At 34.9% G+C, this 16,932-nt stretch overlaps 1 protein-coding gene across 6 annotated transcripts in view; it reads left to right on the top strand.

Annotated features, from left to right (window-relative positions):
- CNOT4 (CCR4-NOT transcription complex, subunit 4) overlaps positions 1-16,932 on the top strand; it is a 155,752-nt gene that overhangs the window by 96,853 nt on the left and 41,967 nt on the right. For 3 of the 6 annotated variants that reach the window (XM_011941251.1, XM_011941248.1, XM_011941253.1), the window contains exons 4-7: positions 5,068-5,154; positions 5,889-5,990; positions 6,701-6,826; positions 9,651-9,775. In XM_011941251.1, coding sequence (XP_011796641.1) covers positions 5,068-5,154; positions 5,889-5,990; positions 6,701-6,826; positions 9,651-9,775 — 440 coding nt within the window. Of the gene's footprint in view, positions 1-5,067; positions 5,155-5,888; positions 5,991-6,700; positions 6,827-9,650; positions 9,785-16,932 lie in introns of all 6 variants that reach the window. The other 3 variants (XM_011941250.1, XM_011941247.1, XM_011941252.1) reach the window with 1 other exon arrangement.

Below are 16,932 nucleotides of genomic sequence, written 5' to 3'. Positions count from 1 at the left end.
CTCGTGATCCGCCCATCTCGGCCTCCCAAAGTGCTGGGATTACAGGCTTGAGTTTTTTTGTATTTTTAGTAGAGATGGGGTTTCACCATGTTGACCAGGCTGGTCTTAAACTCCTGACCTCAAGTGATCCACCTGCCTTGGCCTCCCAAAGTGCTGGGAGTACAGGTGTGAGCCACTGTATTTTTTATTTACTTACAGAGATTTCTTATTTCCATTTCAAGTAACTAGTAAGATTAATCTGAACTATTATACTGAAGGAGATGAATCTAAGTGGTGACTACTGAAAGAGAGAGTACTTTATCATGAGTCTGTGCTTAAACATATACTCTACTAGTTTTATATGTTTGAAATAATTCTTTCTTGGTGAGAGGACATTGGACTTTCTTAAATAAAATAAATGGGCACTTTCCTTTATTTCTCTTGAAAATTCAGAAAGATCAGAGACAAGTGTTTTGTTTTTTTAAAATAATACCACTTCTAAATAATATCTTTTACAGTTCTCTTAATTTGTCTTTATAACCTTTTTAGTATTTGGAAATCTTCTAGTGAAGTTAACTTCACTAGAAAACGCAAAAGAAGGTTCAAATTGTTAGCATCACTTTCAAGTCAGAGAAGGATCCTTGTAATTTATTTATCTTTGGATGATGAACAATTTGATATTTGACCTAATTCTGATTGACAGAATAGGAGAGTTTAGGAACAATTAAAGCTTATTTTGAAAATAATTTTTGCATACCAAAAATCTTCATACCAATATTGATTGTCAAATGTATTCATTTGTTGGTTGATAGAAAAAAAAAAGATCTTAGAAGACAAGGTAATTAGAGCCAACGATTAGATCAGCGGTAATGATGATCACCTTCTAAGTCCTAAAATTTTAGGTTTGTGAGGACGTAATTGATTTATTCTGCAAATTAATTCTTGAATACCTACCATTTGCTAGATATTTTGATGTCAGGGGTAGTGGGAAAAGTAGTTAGCAAGCCAGACACAAGCTTACAGACTGGTAGGGAAGACAGAATTTAAGTGCTTACATGTGTGCTGAGTGTTTATAAAAGGAAAGTACACGGCTTTTTGGGAACATATATTAGAACAGTTAGCTAGTGTGGAGATTGACAAAAAGCTTCTCTGAGGAAAGGATAATTAGGGTCAGCTTGAAGAATTAATGGGTGTTATCTAGGTAGCACATAAATGAGAATGTCCTGGGTATATGTGATAACCCAGGAGAGCAGCTTGTTTGATGAACTATACGACTTTAAAGACACAACATTTCATTTTACAAATAAGAAACAAGGCAAAAGGAAGTTGAGTGACTTGCCTATGGTCTTACAGTTCCTATTCCAGGGTATTCTGTGTTGATGATTACTGTGTTGTTCATCCATCCATTCATCTATTCACTCATTCATCCATCTGATTACCAAGTTTTTGTTTTTCTCTGTAGTGTCTATGAATACTTGACTGTTTTCCCAAGGAATATGTAACAAGACATTTTGGTTACTAGGCGTGCCCTTGGACATTTATGATTCTGTCACATGGCCGTTTATTTACTATGTTAGTAGGAAAACTGGTCCACTGTGAAGTACATCGTGACATTGAGTATATAGATAATGTGCCTGTGTACAGGGTGCTCTGTCTACTCTCCATACCCTTTATTTGTTCACTAGAATACTATTTTACTAGTTGTTTAGGAAGAATCTAGAGTGTTCAAGTTAATAGGGAAAGTTTAAATTCATTATTTTTCCCTTGCCTGGGCAGCCTGTTTCTTATCAACCACTTGCCATTTGCTAATACTTTGAGGCCCACTATTGTTACAAATCCATGTGATTCTTTTTGTTTAATGCTAAGACAGTTCACTTTTTCAGTAAGTATTTATTGAGTACCTGCAATATGCCAGGCATTATTTAAGACACTGAGCATTCACTGATAAACAAGTAGTAGTAGATAAATAAGAAGTACCTTCCTTTTTACAAAAGTAACAGGATGAGAAGTGTTGTGTGCTGTGGAGGCACAAAGGATAGCATTCCACCTTGGGAGGGAGGTATGTACCCCTCTCCTGTCTTTGGGGTAAAGTGCTTCTGGCACAGCAACCATACAGATGCTTCTGGATGAGAAAGACCTCAATCTGCAAGTGATTTGTTTGGCTGGAAGATTAGATTGCAGTGGTGAGAGATAAGGTTGCCAAGGTAAGTGGTAATGGATCATGAAAGGCTTTCTAACCATGCTAAGGAGTTTGCACTTTATCCTCAAGGCAGGGGAAAGCTTTTGAATGTTCTTAAGAACAGAGTGATGTGGTTAGATTTGTGCTTTGACAGTACCATTCTGGCTGCAGTGTGAACATGTCATCATAATTACATACCAATCTGATGTTGTTATAAAGGTATTACACCCAGACGTTGGCCAGAAACCATTTCCATAAACCAGTGGCCTTCAACCTTCTCAGACTCAGTGTCCACTTTTTAAAACTAATGTAACACCCTTGACTTTCATGAAATGACTTCTTGATAATATAATTTGTCTACACACATAATTTGAAAAAGTATATGTAAATGAGGAATAAAAAGAAAGTAATTATAAAAAGACTATTTGTACATTTAAATGCTTGGACACTTCTTCTCTAGAACCTTGCTATTCAAGGTGTGGCCTCTGGGCTAGTAACGTTAATATCACTGCAGAGCTTATTAAGCAAACTCTTCAGCCTTGCCTCAGATCTACTGGATCTGAATCTGCATTTTAACTAGATCATCGGAGGATTTATTTACATATTGAGGCTCTAAACTACTATTTTATCCTATGTAATAAAGAAGTAAGATACTTGCACCTATTTGTAAAATCATGGACTGTGACAGCTACAAATGCATATTGTTGCTGGTGTATATATTGGGCAACTCCGGTGCCATGAAACATCAATAATGTGATTTTTCTCAGATAACTCTTAGTAAAATTTTAAACAAAACATGTGTAGTCATCCCCTAATTACATATTATTTGCTTTCCTGTAAACTCAGTGTATGACAAAACTGGGAAAATACTTTGTAATTATGTATAATACGGAATTTGTTTCTGGCTCAATAAACAGCTTCAGGTATGTCTTGTAGTACATTCAGAAATTGTGCCAGACAATTCTTTGTTGTACGGGGCTAGCCTGAGCCTTGTAAGACATCTCTGGTCCCCATCCACTGAACACCAGTAGTCTCTCCCAGTCACTTTAACAGTCTCTCCCAATAAAAGCTTTCACAAATTTCCAGACTGCCCCTTGAGTGCTTCCCTCATTGAGAGCTACTGCCATAAACCTATGATGCTGATGCAGTACAACCTGTGACCAGCCTCACTGAACCCTTTGGAGTAGCTGTCTTAGCTATGAGGCTGGTTGCTGAGTTGGTATTCATCCAGCTGGAAGATTGAATACAGTTCCAAACTCCACTAGCCAGAAAGCTTTTTCAAACTCTGCTCTTCTCTCTTTATCAACCCTGAGACTTTGCTACAAATAACCTAAGGGTCATTGTGTTAGCCACTATTACTATCATATCCCTCAAGGGTTTTGGGTGGAAAAAGATTGAAACTCAGTGTAATTACCTCACCTTCTAATCTGTTAGAATTGGCTACAGCAAACGTGCAAACGTAACAGTTACCTTATACTTCCAAGCACCTAAAATAAAATATGGTAAGATTAATTACTTTCTATTAATTAGGTAGAAGACTAAGAATTAATGATACACTAGCCATAGATTTATTCATGAAGCTTTGATTCTATCAAATGCAGAACAGAATAGCTAAATTATAAGTCTGTAAGAATATTATCGGCCGGGCGCGGTGGCTCAAGCCTGTAATCCCAGCACTTTGGGAGGCCGAGACGGGCGGATCATGAGGTCCCGAGATCGAGACCATCCTGGCTAACACGGTGAAACCCCGTCTCTACTAAAAAATACAAAAAACTAGCCGGGCGATGTGGCAGGCGCCTGTAGTCCCAGCTACTCGGGAGGCTGAGGCAGGAGAATGGCGTAAACCCAGGAGTCGGAGCTTATAGTGAGCTGAGATCCGGCCACTGCACTCCAGCCTGGGCGACAGAGCAAGACTCCGTCTCAAAAAAAAAAAAAAAAAAAAAAAAGAATATTATCAAATATGAATGGAAAGAAATGCTTTACACACACTTGAATAGGTACATGCAGAAAGCTTTCATTTGGAGAGAGCTTGCTATTTGGAGAGATTGTAGGAACAGTAGGTCTAAAGGTACATTCTAGGAAAATAAAATTTTGAGGTAGTTGCAAATTATGGGAGATGTCTTTTTATCAAGTTACATACTGGTCAGATTAGCCGAGGTTAAGTTTGTAAGAGAAGCTGAAAGAATGCATGTAGTGTTCACAAAGTAAAGGAGATGAGGTACGTAGGGGAAATAACCACCAAGAAGTAACCAGGTAATAAAGAAAGAAACTTATAAATTTGTTTCCCAAATGTTAAGTACCAGGAAAAGTAGGGAAAAAAACCTCGTGAGACGGATGAGATTGGTAAAATTGATTGACACAGGAAACTGTATGCACAATGATAAATCATAAAGCATAGAGGGTTGAGTGGGCACTCTTGTTATTTGAAATGTGTAATTTATAAACAATGTTATATACAATAGATTTATGAGTAAAGACTGTCTCTATGTCCTTTCAATTCTGTCTTTACCTTTAATACATAATTCTGGTCATTGTTTTCGAAGAATTGCTTTCGTGTAAGATCATCTCTTAATGGCAGTGTACTTAAGATCTTTGATCTGTTTTGTGTTTAAGAATACTGTACAGGTAAGATCCCATAGATAATGGAGCAGTTAGTAGAACGTAGTAGATGATACCAATTAGTGAGTCTCAGTTTCTGTTCAGTGGGTCAAGAAAAGAATAGCTTTTAGACTCTTGATTTCCTGTAGGTTAGCTATACAAACTGCAATTAGGAGGTAGTGACATTTATTAGAAAACTTTAAAAATTATTATTTTCCTTTTGCTGAAGAGGGATGATGAATGTCTCCATTATAAAGATAAAGTTGTTGAAAGTGGGGACAGTTTATACCTTATTTCTTCTTCTTTTATAGGTTTTAAAACGACCAGAATATTTTGGGAAGTTTGGTAAAATACATAAAGTTGTCATCAATAATAGCACATCATATGCAGGCTCACAGGTAACTAATTTTAGGGATGTTTGCCTTTCCTCCCTAAGGTCTGTGCTTGACCTGTGCTGTTCCAAAGGAAACTTTGCTCTCTGATTAGAAAGCTTGAGGGACAAGGACTTAAGCAGTGTAGTGACCTCTGTTGGTGGGGTGGGGGATTTTTTGGTGCTCATTTGACCCTTCTAGGACTTAACAGTTAAGAAGGAAATAGTAAAACAAACATTTAGTGATGGAGTAAAGGGGAGGGGGAGGGGAGTCTGCTATCAGGCAGTGTGATAATTAGATGAGGATTTGATAGTGATTTCTAATCTGTAATATTTTCAGGTATTGAAAATAGTATCTTTGTTATGCTGGTGTTATCAGAATAGTTTTCTAGATTGCATTTATTTTTGAGAGAACATAATTTGACATAGTCTTTAAATCTTATTTTTTAATCTAAATTTTAATTTTTTAATAACCTTGACGAGCCTGTCAAATGACTTTTTAAAAAAATAAATGCCAAGCCAAAGTAATATTTTATTCACATATATTACAGTATTCTTAAAATCAGATAAAATTCATTGAGTATTATTACTTTCAAATGAGCTAGTTTAGTGTTTAATCAAAACTGCCACTGCTACTACTAATTATTGTCATTAGTAATAGTAGCAGTCAAGGTCTTTAGAATTCCCTAGGTTGCAGTACAATTTTTTTAGTATTGTTTAATTTGAAACTAGTAACAGTGGAATGGGGTTTTTTCACTTTAGGGTCCAAGTGCCAGTGCTTATGTAACCTATATCCGGTCAGAAGATGCTCTCAGAGCCATACAGTGTGTCAACAATGTGGTAGTAGATGGCAGAACACTTAAGGTAATATAATCCTCTTGATCCCTTTTTTTTTTTTTTTTAAAGGGAGATGAGATAAAATGTAGTAAGTAGAGGAGAACTGAGCATTTATATATTAAATTTGACTGTTAATTTGAAGAGTTTCTCTTAGGGTTCCATACCGTCTATTATAGCTAATTTGTTTACTGCTGATTTCTGTAGGGTCCTCTTTTACCAGATAGGAATAAACACATTCATTATTAGGGGATAATCTTTTAAAATATCGCATTTTTACATATATCTTATTTTGTGACAATAGAACCATTATTTTCTTCGGAAATAGGTAGTCCTTAAATATATGGACATTGATTCAGGTTTGAGTGAGGAGTCCTACTAAGCAAAGCTTTATTGTTAATGGAAGAAGGATGGCATAATTAGAAAAAGGAATTTGTCTAACCACTCATAACATGCAACAGATTTTTTTGGTCTATCTCCTCTCGATATTTGGGGAAGATTTGGGTGTTCAAGTTTTGGAAACCATAGACAGATGTTTCCTTTAGTTCTTCCAAAGGAGCCTCATCTATAATAAATCCTGCTAATAATAGTTTAGTTCTCTAGTATTTGCAGCCATATTTTTTGTTTTGTCATGTTTGTGCCTCATTTTAGGTGACCTGAAAACACTAAACATGGAGATTCTTATTGTGTTGTCAGTTCACATTGAGTCTTCTTTTCCTTTACCCCTCTTCCTCTTGCAGGCATCTCTAGGTACAACAAAATACTGCAGTTACTTTTTAAAGAATATGCAGTGTCCAAAACCTGACTGCATGTATCTTCATGAATTGGGGGATGAGGCGGCCAGCTTCACAAAAGAGGAAATGCAGGTAGTAAAGTCATGTGAATTATCGACTTTGCAGAAAAGGGAGTACTTTTTTTTTTATTAGTTAAAATTGCAAAAGCAAAAACTAAGGATTTGATGTTGTAAAAACTGATATTACTTTAAAGTAGCATTTTCCAAACAAAGTGTTTAATGGAAGGTGAGTTCTGCAGGATATTATTACAATAAAAATGTGTCTGTGATCAACTAAGTTTGAAATGCTAGATTAATGAAGATGAACAGGTTGCTTTAAGACTGCTCAGAGTCCTTAAAATGTGCTAATACATATCCACAAAGGGAATTTACAACCAGAACTTAGTTGACCAGGAAAACACTTTGGGAAATGCTGTTTTAAGAGGAATGTCAACAAAATGAAAGCTAAGTGGGATATTGTAATTATTCGTTAAACCAATCTATACTCTTTACAGAGCTTGCTAGAAAATAGTACTGTCAAACAGTGCTGATAAACTAATATTATTTTTACAAAATTATTCTCCCCCTGGAAGTGTCCACTAAATCAGTATCCTGTAAAGGGTGAATTGAAGGCTTAATATCCTATGTTCTTTTTTACGTTTCCTCTTCTCCTGTCTCCTTTCAATTTGTAGTATAAACATGCCTTAACAAGTAAAAATGTTGACCATACGACATATTAAATGAGGATTATACCAAAGCACAATGCTGCACTTCCCTATTGTAGATGAGGACTTCAGATTGTTGCTGTGGACTTTTCAGGAATACTTCTCATTTAGAAGGTGGGGGGCATTCATTGCTACCTTTCATTCTCCAGGTCAAACTAGAGAAAGTCTGGTAGGGGCTCCTTTAAGAAAAGATTGTTAAATGGAGTATTACCTTTTTTGACTTGGAGCTAGTACAGATTAAATCCCATTATAATAAATACATCAGAGTTTTCTTGACAATATGGTCTTTATGATTCAAAAACAATGTTCAAATAAGATCTATCTGATATTTAATAAGGACAGATGACTTAACTGATTTCTTAAAAAATGCTTTTTTTGTTTTTTGGATGAAACCTTCTTGAATGAAATCTAAGGTAGAACCATTTCAAACTAAATTGTAATTAGTAGAGGGTATACTTTATTCACATTTCCTGTCAATTTCTGTCTATCAGAATTTTCAAGTCCCACCCAGTTGATCTCATTTAAAGTAATATTAAACAATAAACTAAAATGTTTGGGCAGGCCTTTGGAACTTGTTTGTAATGGGATTTAACCTGTCTTTATGAACTGCCCCTGTAGAGTCATTTTAATATCAAGATGAGCTCTTTATGGCTTTCCACAGATATTAGTGAAAGCCATATCTCCTAAAGTATTGATTCCAGAAATAATTTTCAAGACTTTTCGTGTTTTAAAAATGTAAATTTCAAATCTAATGTATTTTAAAAAATAATTTAAAACTAATTTCATAATGTTGTCCTGAATTTATCTTGCTCTTCTGTAGCTGAGTTTAAAATTACTTTAAAAGGGGATTTTTTGTTGTTGTTGTTAAAACACTTTCTTGATGTAGGAAAGAAATTTGAATAAATTTTATGGCAAAAATCAGAAAATCTTTCCTTGTTACTGCATAACTCAAAATTTAGTGTCATAGGAAATATTTATAGGTCCAGTTGAAACAAGCAAGTTGCCTCTCAGAACAGGGAACGATGCATTGTGCAGTATATATGATACAATTACGCCCAATTAAATGCAGTTGCTCTCACTTGTTATTGTTTTGATTTGTTCCGTTTTGGTTTTGTTGTATAACATCTATTTAGACTGTAATTTTAAAAAAGTTAACATCCCTGAAGGTAAGTAAAAATATTCTTCCAGTCTAGATATACATGCAAATAGTAAAACGATACTCAAAGTAATTTCATTATCATTTATTTTTGTGTCTAGTTAGCTTCCACAGGCAATCTTTGCCTAATTTTTCCCATAATATTTGTGACATTGCCTTTTGATGTACACCTACCCAGCTAGAGTAAGCATAGCATTCTCTTGTGTATAGAGCAGAGGTTGGCAAACTTTTTCTGTAAAGGCTAGTTAGTAAATATTTTAGGGTTTTTGAGCTGTGTATGTAGTCTCCTGTCACAACTACTTTACTCTGCCTCTGTTGCACTACTACACTCTGCCTTGGTAGCAGAACGACAGCCAAATACGATATGTAAATGAATGGGCATGACTGTGTTCCAGTAAAACTTTATTTACAAAACAGGCAACTGGCTGTAAATTGCTGACCCTTGGTCTAGAGTTTAAAATACATTAATTTTTATTTTACTTTTGACAACTGTAGAAGAAAAGACAAAGTAAAAACTAATTCATGGAAGTTTTACTTAGTGTCAAGATAATGAAGAATATAGTAAAACTGTTCATCTATGTGTTACTTCAAGTGCTAATCTCCAAATTAAAAAGGAGATTCATAAATTTTGGCTGATTTTCGGAAAACTCAGTAATGACCTGTTACAAGACTTAATTCTTACATTAAAGACTTGGAAGTAGGTTTAAAGTGGACCTTACACTTTTTGAACTAGCAAAAATGTTCTCCCCTTAATATGCTTTTCTGTACAATAAATGGGTTGATGAAATGCCTTAATTTATCAGATATATATCATGTAATTTTGTTGGAATGACTTCATTGATCTAGAAGTTTTGTGATATCCTCACAGGTTTCTCTTACTTGTTTTATTTAAAAATTTATTTAAATTTTATTTATATAATGTTTTATTTTTAAAAAATCTTGTTTTATTTAGAATATAATAATTCAGAAGATTATTCAGTATTTCATACCAGCCATTTTGTGAATCCCACTGCAGTTTTAATTTATTCTTTCATTAGGCGGGTAAACACCAAGAATATGAACAGAAGCTACTTCAAGAATTATATAAATTAAATCCCAATTTTCTTCAGCTATCTACGGGTTCAGTTGATAAAAATAAGAACAAAGTGACACCACTGCAGAGGTACGATACGTAAGTATTGATACTCATAGTCAGACATCTTACCTTCTTGTCAGTTGATCTTCTCTTTTCATTTTAGATCTTTTTCAGGCAAAAGCCTTGTTGACAAGGTCTATCATTTATGCAGAATTGTTTAGCTGTATGGGAAATGTTGAGTCACAGTTTCTGGGTTTGAATGTTTGCTGCCTACTCTTCCCTGGTAACACTTCAGACTAGCTGTTTGATGGGTTCACCTTTCGCAGTGATTTGCAGACTACTCTGAGCCCAGGGAATACTTTCCTTGTTAAAGAGAAAATTAAGAGATTTTAGGTATTAAAAGGCTCTGATTACCTAATTGAGGTCTCTCTTGATATAATTAGGGGGAGAATACTATAAAAGGGAAAGTAGGTGTTATCTGAAGGAAGCCTTGTGTGTTGGGGACACAAATATTCAAGAATATCTAGTTCCAGGAATCACTAAAGTTATTTAAATCCCATAAATGAAGGGAGTATCCCATATTAAGAATCTTACTCATCTTAGACCAGTCATCTCCTATCTTCCACCTCATCATGGTTTTGGGTAAACTATATTGTGTCAATGCTTAAATAAATTTATAATCTTCAGTTAGAGAGTCTCATTCTGATATAGTGATCTTCATATCTTGGATTATATTTTGTTATGGCCTGTCAGAAAATCATATTAATAAGTATAATAATTTGGGGATTTTATTCTATTCTGAACTTTCATTAAATTTGATGTGTTAGGATTTTTGTTATTTTTTATTTGATAAGTTTAACTTTTATCAAATGAATTTTAAAAGTAAATGTTGTAATTAATTTATGTTGATGATCTTTTTTTTAAATTCCAAAGTTAAATTTGTTTGAATGTTGTTTTAATGTCTAGGTGTTAAATATTATAGCCCAGTGTCTATTGGGTGCTAAAATAATGTAAGAACTATTTTCAAATATAGCTAATAATAACTAAATGGATTATTGTCTGAGTCCATTTCTTCAAAAACACATTCTTGTCTTTAAATTTTGAAGTCTGTGTTCATTCATTTTGATAGTAAAGATTATTTAAATTATTAAAAAACAAATTATACACATAAACATATATGCACGTGTATGTAAATATAAATAAATATAAAATAGACCACAAAGCAAAATATAAAGTTACTGTATAGCAAACTATGTAAAATTTGTTTATATCAAAGCTAAGAATAAAAGTTAAGTCAAAACAGATCTTTCTGGTTTGACAAGCTTTGATCTTTTCCTTTAATCTTTTGTACCCACCCTTTTCTAACCCTGTATGGTTATTTTATGATAAACCATGTGCTATTATTTACCTTACTGGTTGCCATCTCTGTAGTGCTTGGTATAAGAATGAAGTTATTGTAGTAAACAGTGGTTTATTTCAGATGCTTTTAACATTTATGCACATCATTGTTTGCATTGAAAATGTTGTCATTCTAAGTTAAGTCATGTTCTGGGTTTTATAGCCCCTGGTGATTTCAGAGCAAAAACTTAAAATTTAGATGATCTCTTTGAAATAACATTTGTTGGCTTCTGAATATAAAACTAATATGTTTTTATTGAAGGAAATATGAAAAATTTATGAAAGCATACAGAATAAAATAAATATTGCATATGATCTTAATACCCAGAACTTTTCACTGAAAGTGATTTGTGTATAGCATGCCCTCCAATAATGCCATTTCATTCAGTGTTGTTTTGTTACAATGTTGATGAGAAAAAAATGGATTCCCAGCTGGGGCCACTGCCTCTGTGGACTTTGCCTGTTCTCCCCATGTCTGCGTGAATTTTCTCTAGGCACTCTGGTTTCCTCCCACATCCCAAAGCTGTGCACGTTAAGTGAATTGACATGTCCAAATTATCCCATTGTGAGTGAGTGTGAGTGTTTATGTGTGTGAGGGGACCCTGCCAAGGTTGATTCCTGCTTTGCCCTCTGATTTGCTAGGATGGGCTCTGGCCACCTGCAATCCTGAACCGCAATAAGTAGGTTGAAAGATGAATGCGTGAATAAATACAAATTATTGTAAAATATAAATTTGTAAAGTGTTAATGTATTTTCTTATACACTAATTCCTTGCATTGTGTATTTTCTTAGTCTTTTTTCTTCTTGTGAATGTGTGTATACCATTATACACAGAGTACCTTGGTTTGTTACATTTGAAAACCTAATATATATTATTGTGAATAATTTCCCCATGTCACTAAAACATAATTTTTTATGGCTGCATAGTATTTGACTATATGTTCATATTTTAAATTTTTTAAGCGAATCTTCTGCTGTTGTATGTTGTGTTGACTTTGTTATTATTTATAACCCTGTCATGAACATCTTTACATATATATGTTATATGGTTGTAACATATAAATGGTTATAGCTTTGATTATTCCTGCAAATAGAACTGCTGAGTCAGAATATGAGAGTATTGAATTGGGTATTTTTTTTTCCTTCTGCATACTATTTCCTTGAATTGGGTATTTTTTTTTCCTTCTGCATACTTGCCAATTTGATAAACAAAAAAAGCTATCTCATTTTAACTTGTATTTGATTAACAGAGTGGACTTTTTATGCACTGTGAGTTTGTATGTTTCCCATGTTTTATTTGTGTATTTAAAAGTTTTATATGAGTTATAGAGATGAACTTCCCCAATCAGTTGATCAATTATTTGTGTTTCAAAATACATTGAATTTATAAATCGGTTTTGGAAGAATTTATATTCTATGACACTGAGGCTGGGCCTGGTGGCACATGCTTGTAATCCCAGAACTTTGTGAGGCTGAGACAGGAGGATCACTTCAGGCCAGGAGTTCAAGAGCAGCCTGGACAGCAAAGCCTGTCTCTACAAAAAAAAACAAAAACAAAACATTGACTTCTCCCAACCATTAACATAGCATATCTCTCTTGTGCCTTTCAGGAAAGATTTTCTTTTTCCTGTTTTATTGTATTGGATCTCCTACCACCTCTTTCTATTTGAAAAATCCTTAGGCTAAACAATGCAAAAACAGTGTTAGACTGGTAGCACTAGCAGGTGTTCTTGCCTCATACTTTACTTTTATGGGGAAGTCTCTAGTGTTTTATTTACTCTTTAAGGATGATTTTGATCATTTACTTGAGATAGGTATTTTTAATCACAATATGAAATACCTTATTATTCCTAATTTATTGAGACTTTTTTCCTTTAGATTAGAAATGAATATTGCAGTTTACCAAAAGTATCTTTGGCATTTATAACAAGTAGTTAGCTTTTACTGTGTTTAGTCTGTTCTTGCATTGCTATAAAGAAATACTTGAGACTGGATAATTTATAAAGAAGAGAGATTCAATTGGCTCACAGTTCTCCAGGCTGTACAAGCATGGTGCTGACATCACTTGGCTTCTGGGCAAAGCAGGAGGCAGGCACATCATATACAGCAAAAGCAAGAGGGAGAGGGGGTTGTGGGGGAAGGTACCACACACTTTTAAATGACCAGATCTCCTGTGAACTCAGAGCAAGAGCTTAATCATCACCAAGGGGATGGCCCAAGCCATTCATGAGAGGTCCACCCCATGATTGAAATGCCTCCCACCAGGCCCCACCTCCAACATTGGGGATTATAATTCAACACGAGATTTGGTGGGGACATACATTCAAACTACATTATTTACTTATTTTCATAATCAGTTATTAATAGATCTGCTAATATTTTATTGACTTTGCCTTTTATTATAAAGTATAGTCAGGTAGTCTATAGAGCACATTCATAACTGTGTTGGTAGCAGGAGAATGTCCAGAAGCCACAAGTTGTAAAGGGGGAAACAGGAGGAAAAGAGGAAATATAAAACAAGTAAACTCATTTACTAATTTTGCCCAAAGCCAGTGCTGCAGAACCTCAGCTGGGATCAGAATAAACAAAATTTTTTGAGAGTCTTGCTATCACCTAGGCTGGAGCACAGTGATGTGATCATAGCTCACTGCAGCCTTGACCTCCCAGGCTCAAATGATTATCCCACCTCAGCCTTCTGAATAGCTGGGATTATCCCACCTCAGCCTTCTGAATAGCTGGGACTACAGGTACACAACACCACACTCAGTTAATTTTTCTCTTTTTTGTAGAGATGGCGTTTCACCATGTTGCCCAGGCTGGTCTCAAACTCCTGGGCTCGAGCGATTCGCTCGCCTTGGCCTCCCAAAGTGCTGGGATTACAGGTATGAGCCACTGTGCCTGGCCAGAGCAAATTTTGACATAGATGTACATGCTTTGCATAAGTACATGATATAGAAACTTTTTGGTTTTTTTTTGAGGGGTGAGGTGGGGGGTGTTTTCTGTTTTAATGCAGTTACCCAAATTTATTAAGTGACAATTAATGGCCCAAGTTACAGAGAGTAAGCCTTTGGCTGGCTGTCAGTCATAGCGAAACGTCTGCTTTGGTCTCCACTTCCACACTGCTATCACCCAGGGTAGGCATACAGAGGCAGTAGGTAGTAGGGATGAATTTTTAGATAAGATTTCTTCTCACAGGAAAGACTTGCCAAATTAGAGTGATGAGCAATGTAACTCTTTCCTTCCAAGGTCCTACCCAAGAGATAGGTTTCTTCTTCTTCAAGGTAAGTTAAAACTTAAACTTTCTAGGAAAAAAACTCAAAGAAGGGTTTCATTTTCACATTTCTTGGCATTCCTAGATAGTGGGTAGCAGTTTTACAGAAAGAATTGCAAGAAAGCAAAGCCTGGAACCTTACAGATTGAGACACTAAGCTTAAAATGTGATTTTCTCTTATTTTCAATTGAGCCAGAGTAGAAATCTTAAGAGTACCATAGCTATTAATCCTCACTGAACCCTGACATGGTCCCTGTATACACATATATGTTAGTAAGTGAATTTTTCTATAATATATTTTGCTCCTGTTTCACCTAGTGAGCAGAAAATTCTAAAAAAGGAATTTGTCATCTGCTCCCCTTCATTATTTTGAATTTGAGAGTGTATCAGTCATAATGAGTTTTGAACTATGTATGTGCTATGAATAAGTTGCTTTGAAATGATGAATACAAGTAATGAGAGTGGGAAGTGATGAAGCCTTGCAGTAATGATGCTTAAGGACTGGCTATTTTATTATTTTTAAGTTTGGCACTTTGAAATATCTTCATTTAGATTGAGATGCTATTTAAGTACCAGCTGTGAAAGGAATAGTAACTAGGTAGGCTGCTGTGCCCAAGACAGTGAGCAGGCCTAGTTACAAGAATTGTGGGGTATGCAGATCAGTCAGTGTAAATGGTTATGACTTGCTATTGTGGCTGAAACAAGCCATCACTGAGGAAATGGAGATGTTCAGCTTTAGACTTAGGTGGAACGAGGGTGGAATAAAGGTTTTGAGTCTTCTGTGTTCATTTAATATCCTCAGTAGGCCTGTGTGGTATATATATTGTTTTCTTACTACAGGTAAAAAAACTAAGTCTCAAAGAGTTTAAACAGTTTACCAGTATCCCACACAAATAAGCAGTAGACAAGATTCTGATCAAAGTCTCTGTGACTTTAAAGTCCAAGCTCATCCCTCATTCTCCCACTCTTCAGTCTAGAAGAGGTAAAATTCTTAAGAGCTACTCTTAGGAAAAAGTTTTTAAAACATAAATCAAATTCGCTTAAATGAAACTATGCCATAACTATGTAGTTTGATTTTGAAAATCTCTGGTGCTTGAGGCTTATTACCTGAAGACAGATGTAGTGGATGGATTGTAAATTCCAAGGAATCGATGTTATTTTTAGCAAAACTCTCTGAGCCACAGACTGGTGGCAGTAATGGATTAGCTAGAGAAATGGTGAAAGTGAAGCTTCTGTAGGAATTTATCAATTGTTATTACATTTGAGAAGGAGTATACCTCTTTTAAAATAAAATTACAGCTATATCCTTACTGAAAATCAAGTATAATCTCTGATAGACTGAAGGTATAGTCAGAGTACCTTATTAATTCAGCAGAATGAGAGTGGTCACTGCATGAATTCTGTTCTCATACCCTGACGTTATTTGGTAAAACTCTTGAGATTTAGAAAAGGCATAGTTCATAGATTTGTAGAAAAAAGTCTCAAGCAGAGATTGTTAGATTATGAATAGGCCTCAGGATATTTGTAAACACTCAAATTTTATGTAAAATTTTGTACCTGTGCACATTTTTTGAGAGAGAGGACTGACCTAAAAATAGTTATCAATTAAATATTGGTGTAGAGGGCACTGGTCTGCTAATACCTCTAGATAGATTAGAGGTGAATTCAGGAGTGGAATAAAGCAGTGATTCTCAAAATATGGTCAGGTGCCATGAGAAATGGACTAGTAAATTAAGTAGGTGAATTAAAGTTTGCTAAGATTTTATATTTACATTAAAATCAGTGGATTACTAGATTTTTCTGAGTTTATATCTCAGAATCTTCCTTATTTCTCTTAAAAAGTTTTCTTCCTATGTTGTATTTGGCTATATACAGAGTTAGTGCACATGTGCATATACAGTGAAAAACTAGTAAGTGAACTGGGATATCTTGCCCCACCTAACTAGAATATGGTCAAAAAAGAAGTTAGAACCACTTGTCTAAAGCATTTGTTCCAGAGGGTGGAGTGGAATGAGTGTGGGGTTAAAGGGCAGTTAAAGATAGGGTTGTATGTGTCCTTATTTACTAGAATAAAAGTAAAGCAGATAAGAAGTTTGTTTAGGTTTAACTTAAATGTAAATCTTTTAAAAAGATTAAGTGTATTACTGAAATACAGAATTTATGAATAAGTGGAGACTTGCTGTTTTTGAAAGGTTACCACATTTTGTGATATGTTTAGGATAGTAGATGTCCATATTTTGACCTTACTATTAAAAACAAGTTCTTTGTACTTAATAGTTACCAAAACATTTATTTTCATTCGTGTTAAGTAGATCATGGGATTATGAGAAAATTCTAATTAAAATCATATTTACACAACTACAATCATTCTAGGTTTAATGAGGCGTATTTTTCGTGCCCTTTTATTTTATTATTTTTTTATTTATTCTAAAGAGACAGGATCTTGCTGTGTTGCCCAGGCTGGCTTCTAATTCCTGAGCTCAAGTGATCCTCCTGCCTCAGCCTCCTGAGTAACTGGGACTATAGGCACGTGGTGCTGCACCCAGCTTCTTATTCTGTTAATAGCTAATTATAC

The sequence above is a fragment of the Colobus angolensis genome, unplaced genomic scaffold (genome assembly GCF_000951035.1).
Source record: "Colobus angolensis palliatus isolate OR3802 unplaced genomic scaffold, Cang.pa_1.0 Scaffold2, whole genome shotgun sequence".
NCBI classification, from domain to species: Eukaryota; Metazoa; Chordata; class Mammalia; order Primates; family Cercopithecidae; genus Colobus; species Colobus angolensis.
The sequence above is the reverse complement of the archived record's forward strand: the minus strand, read 5'-3'. Positions and strand labels throughout refer to the sequence as shown.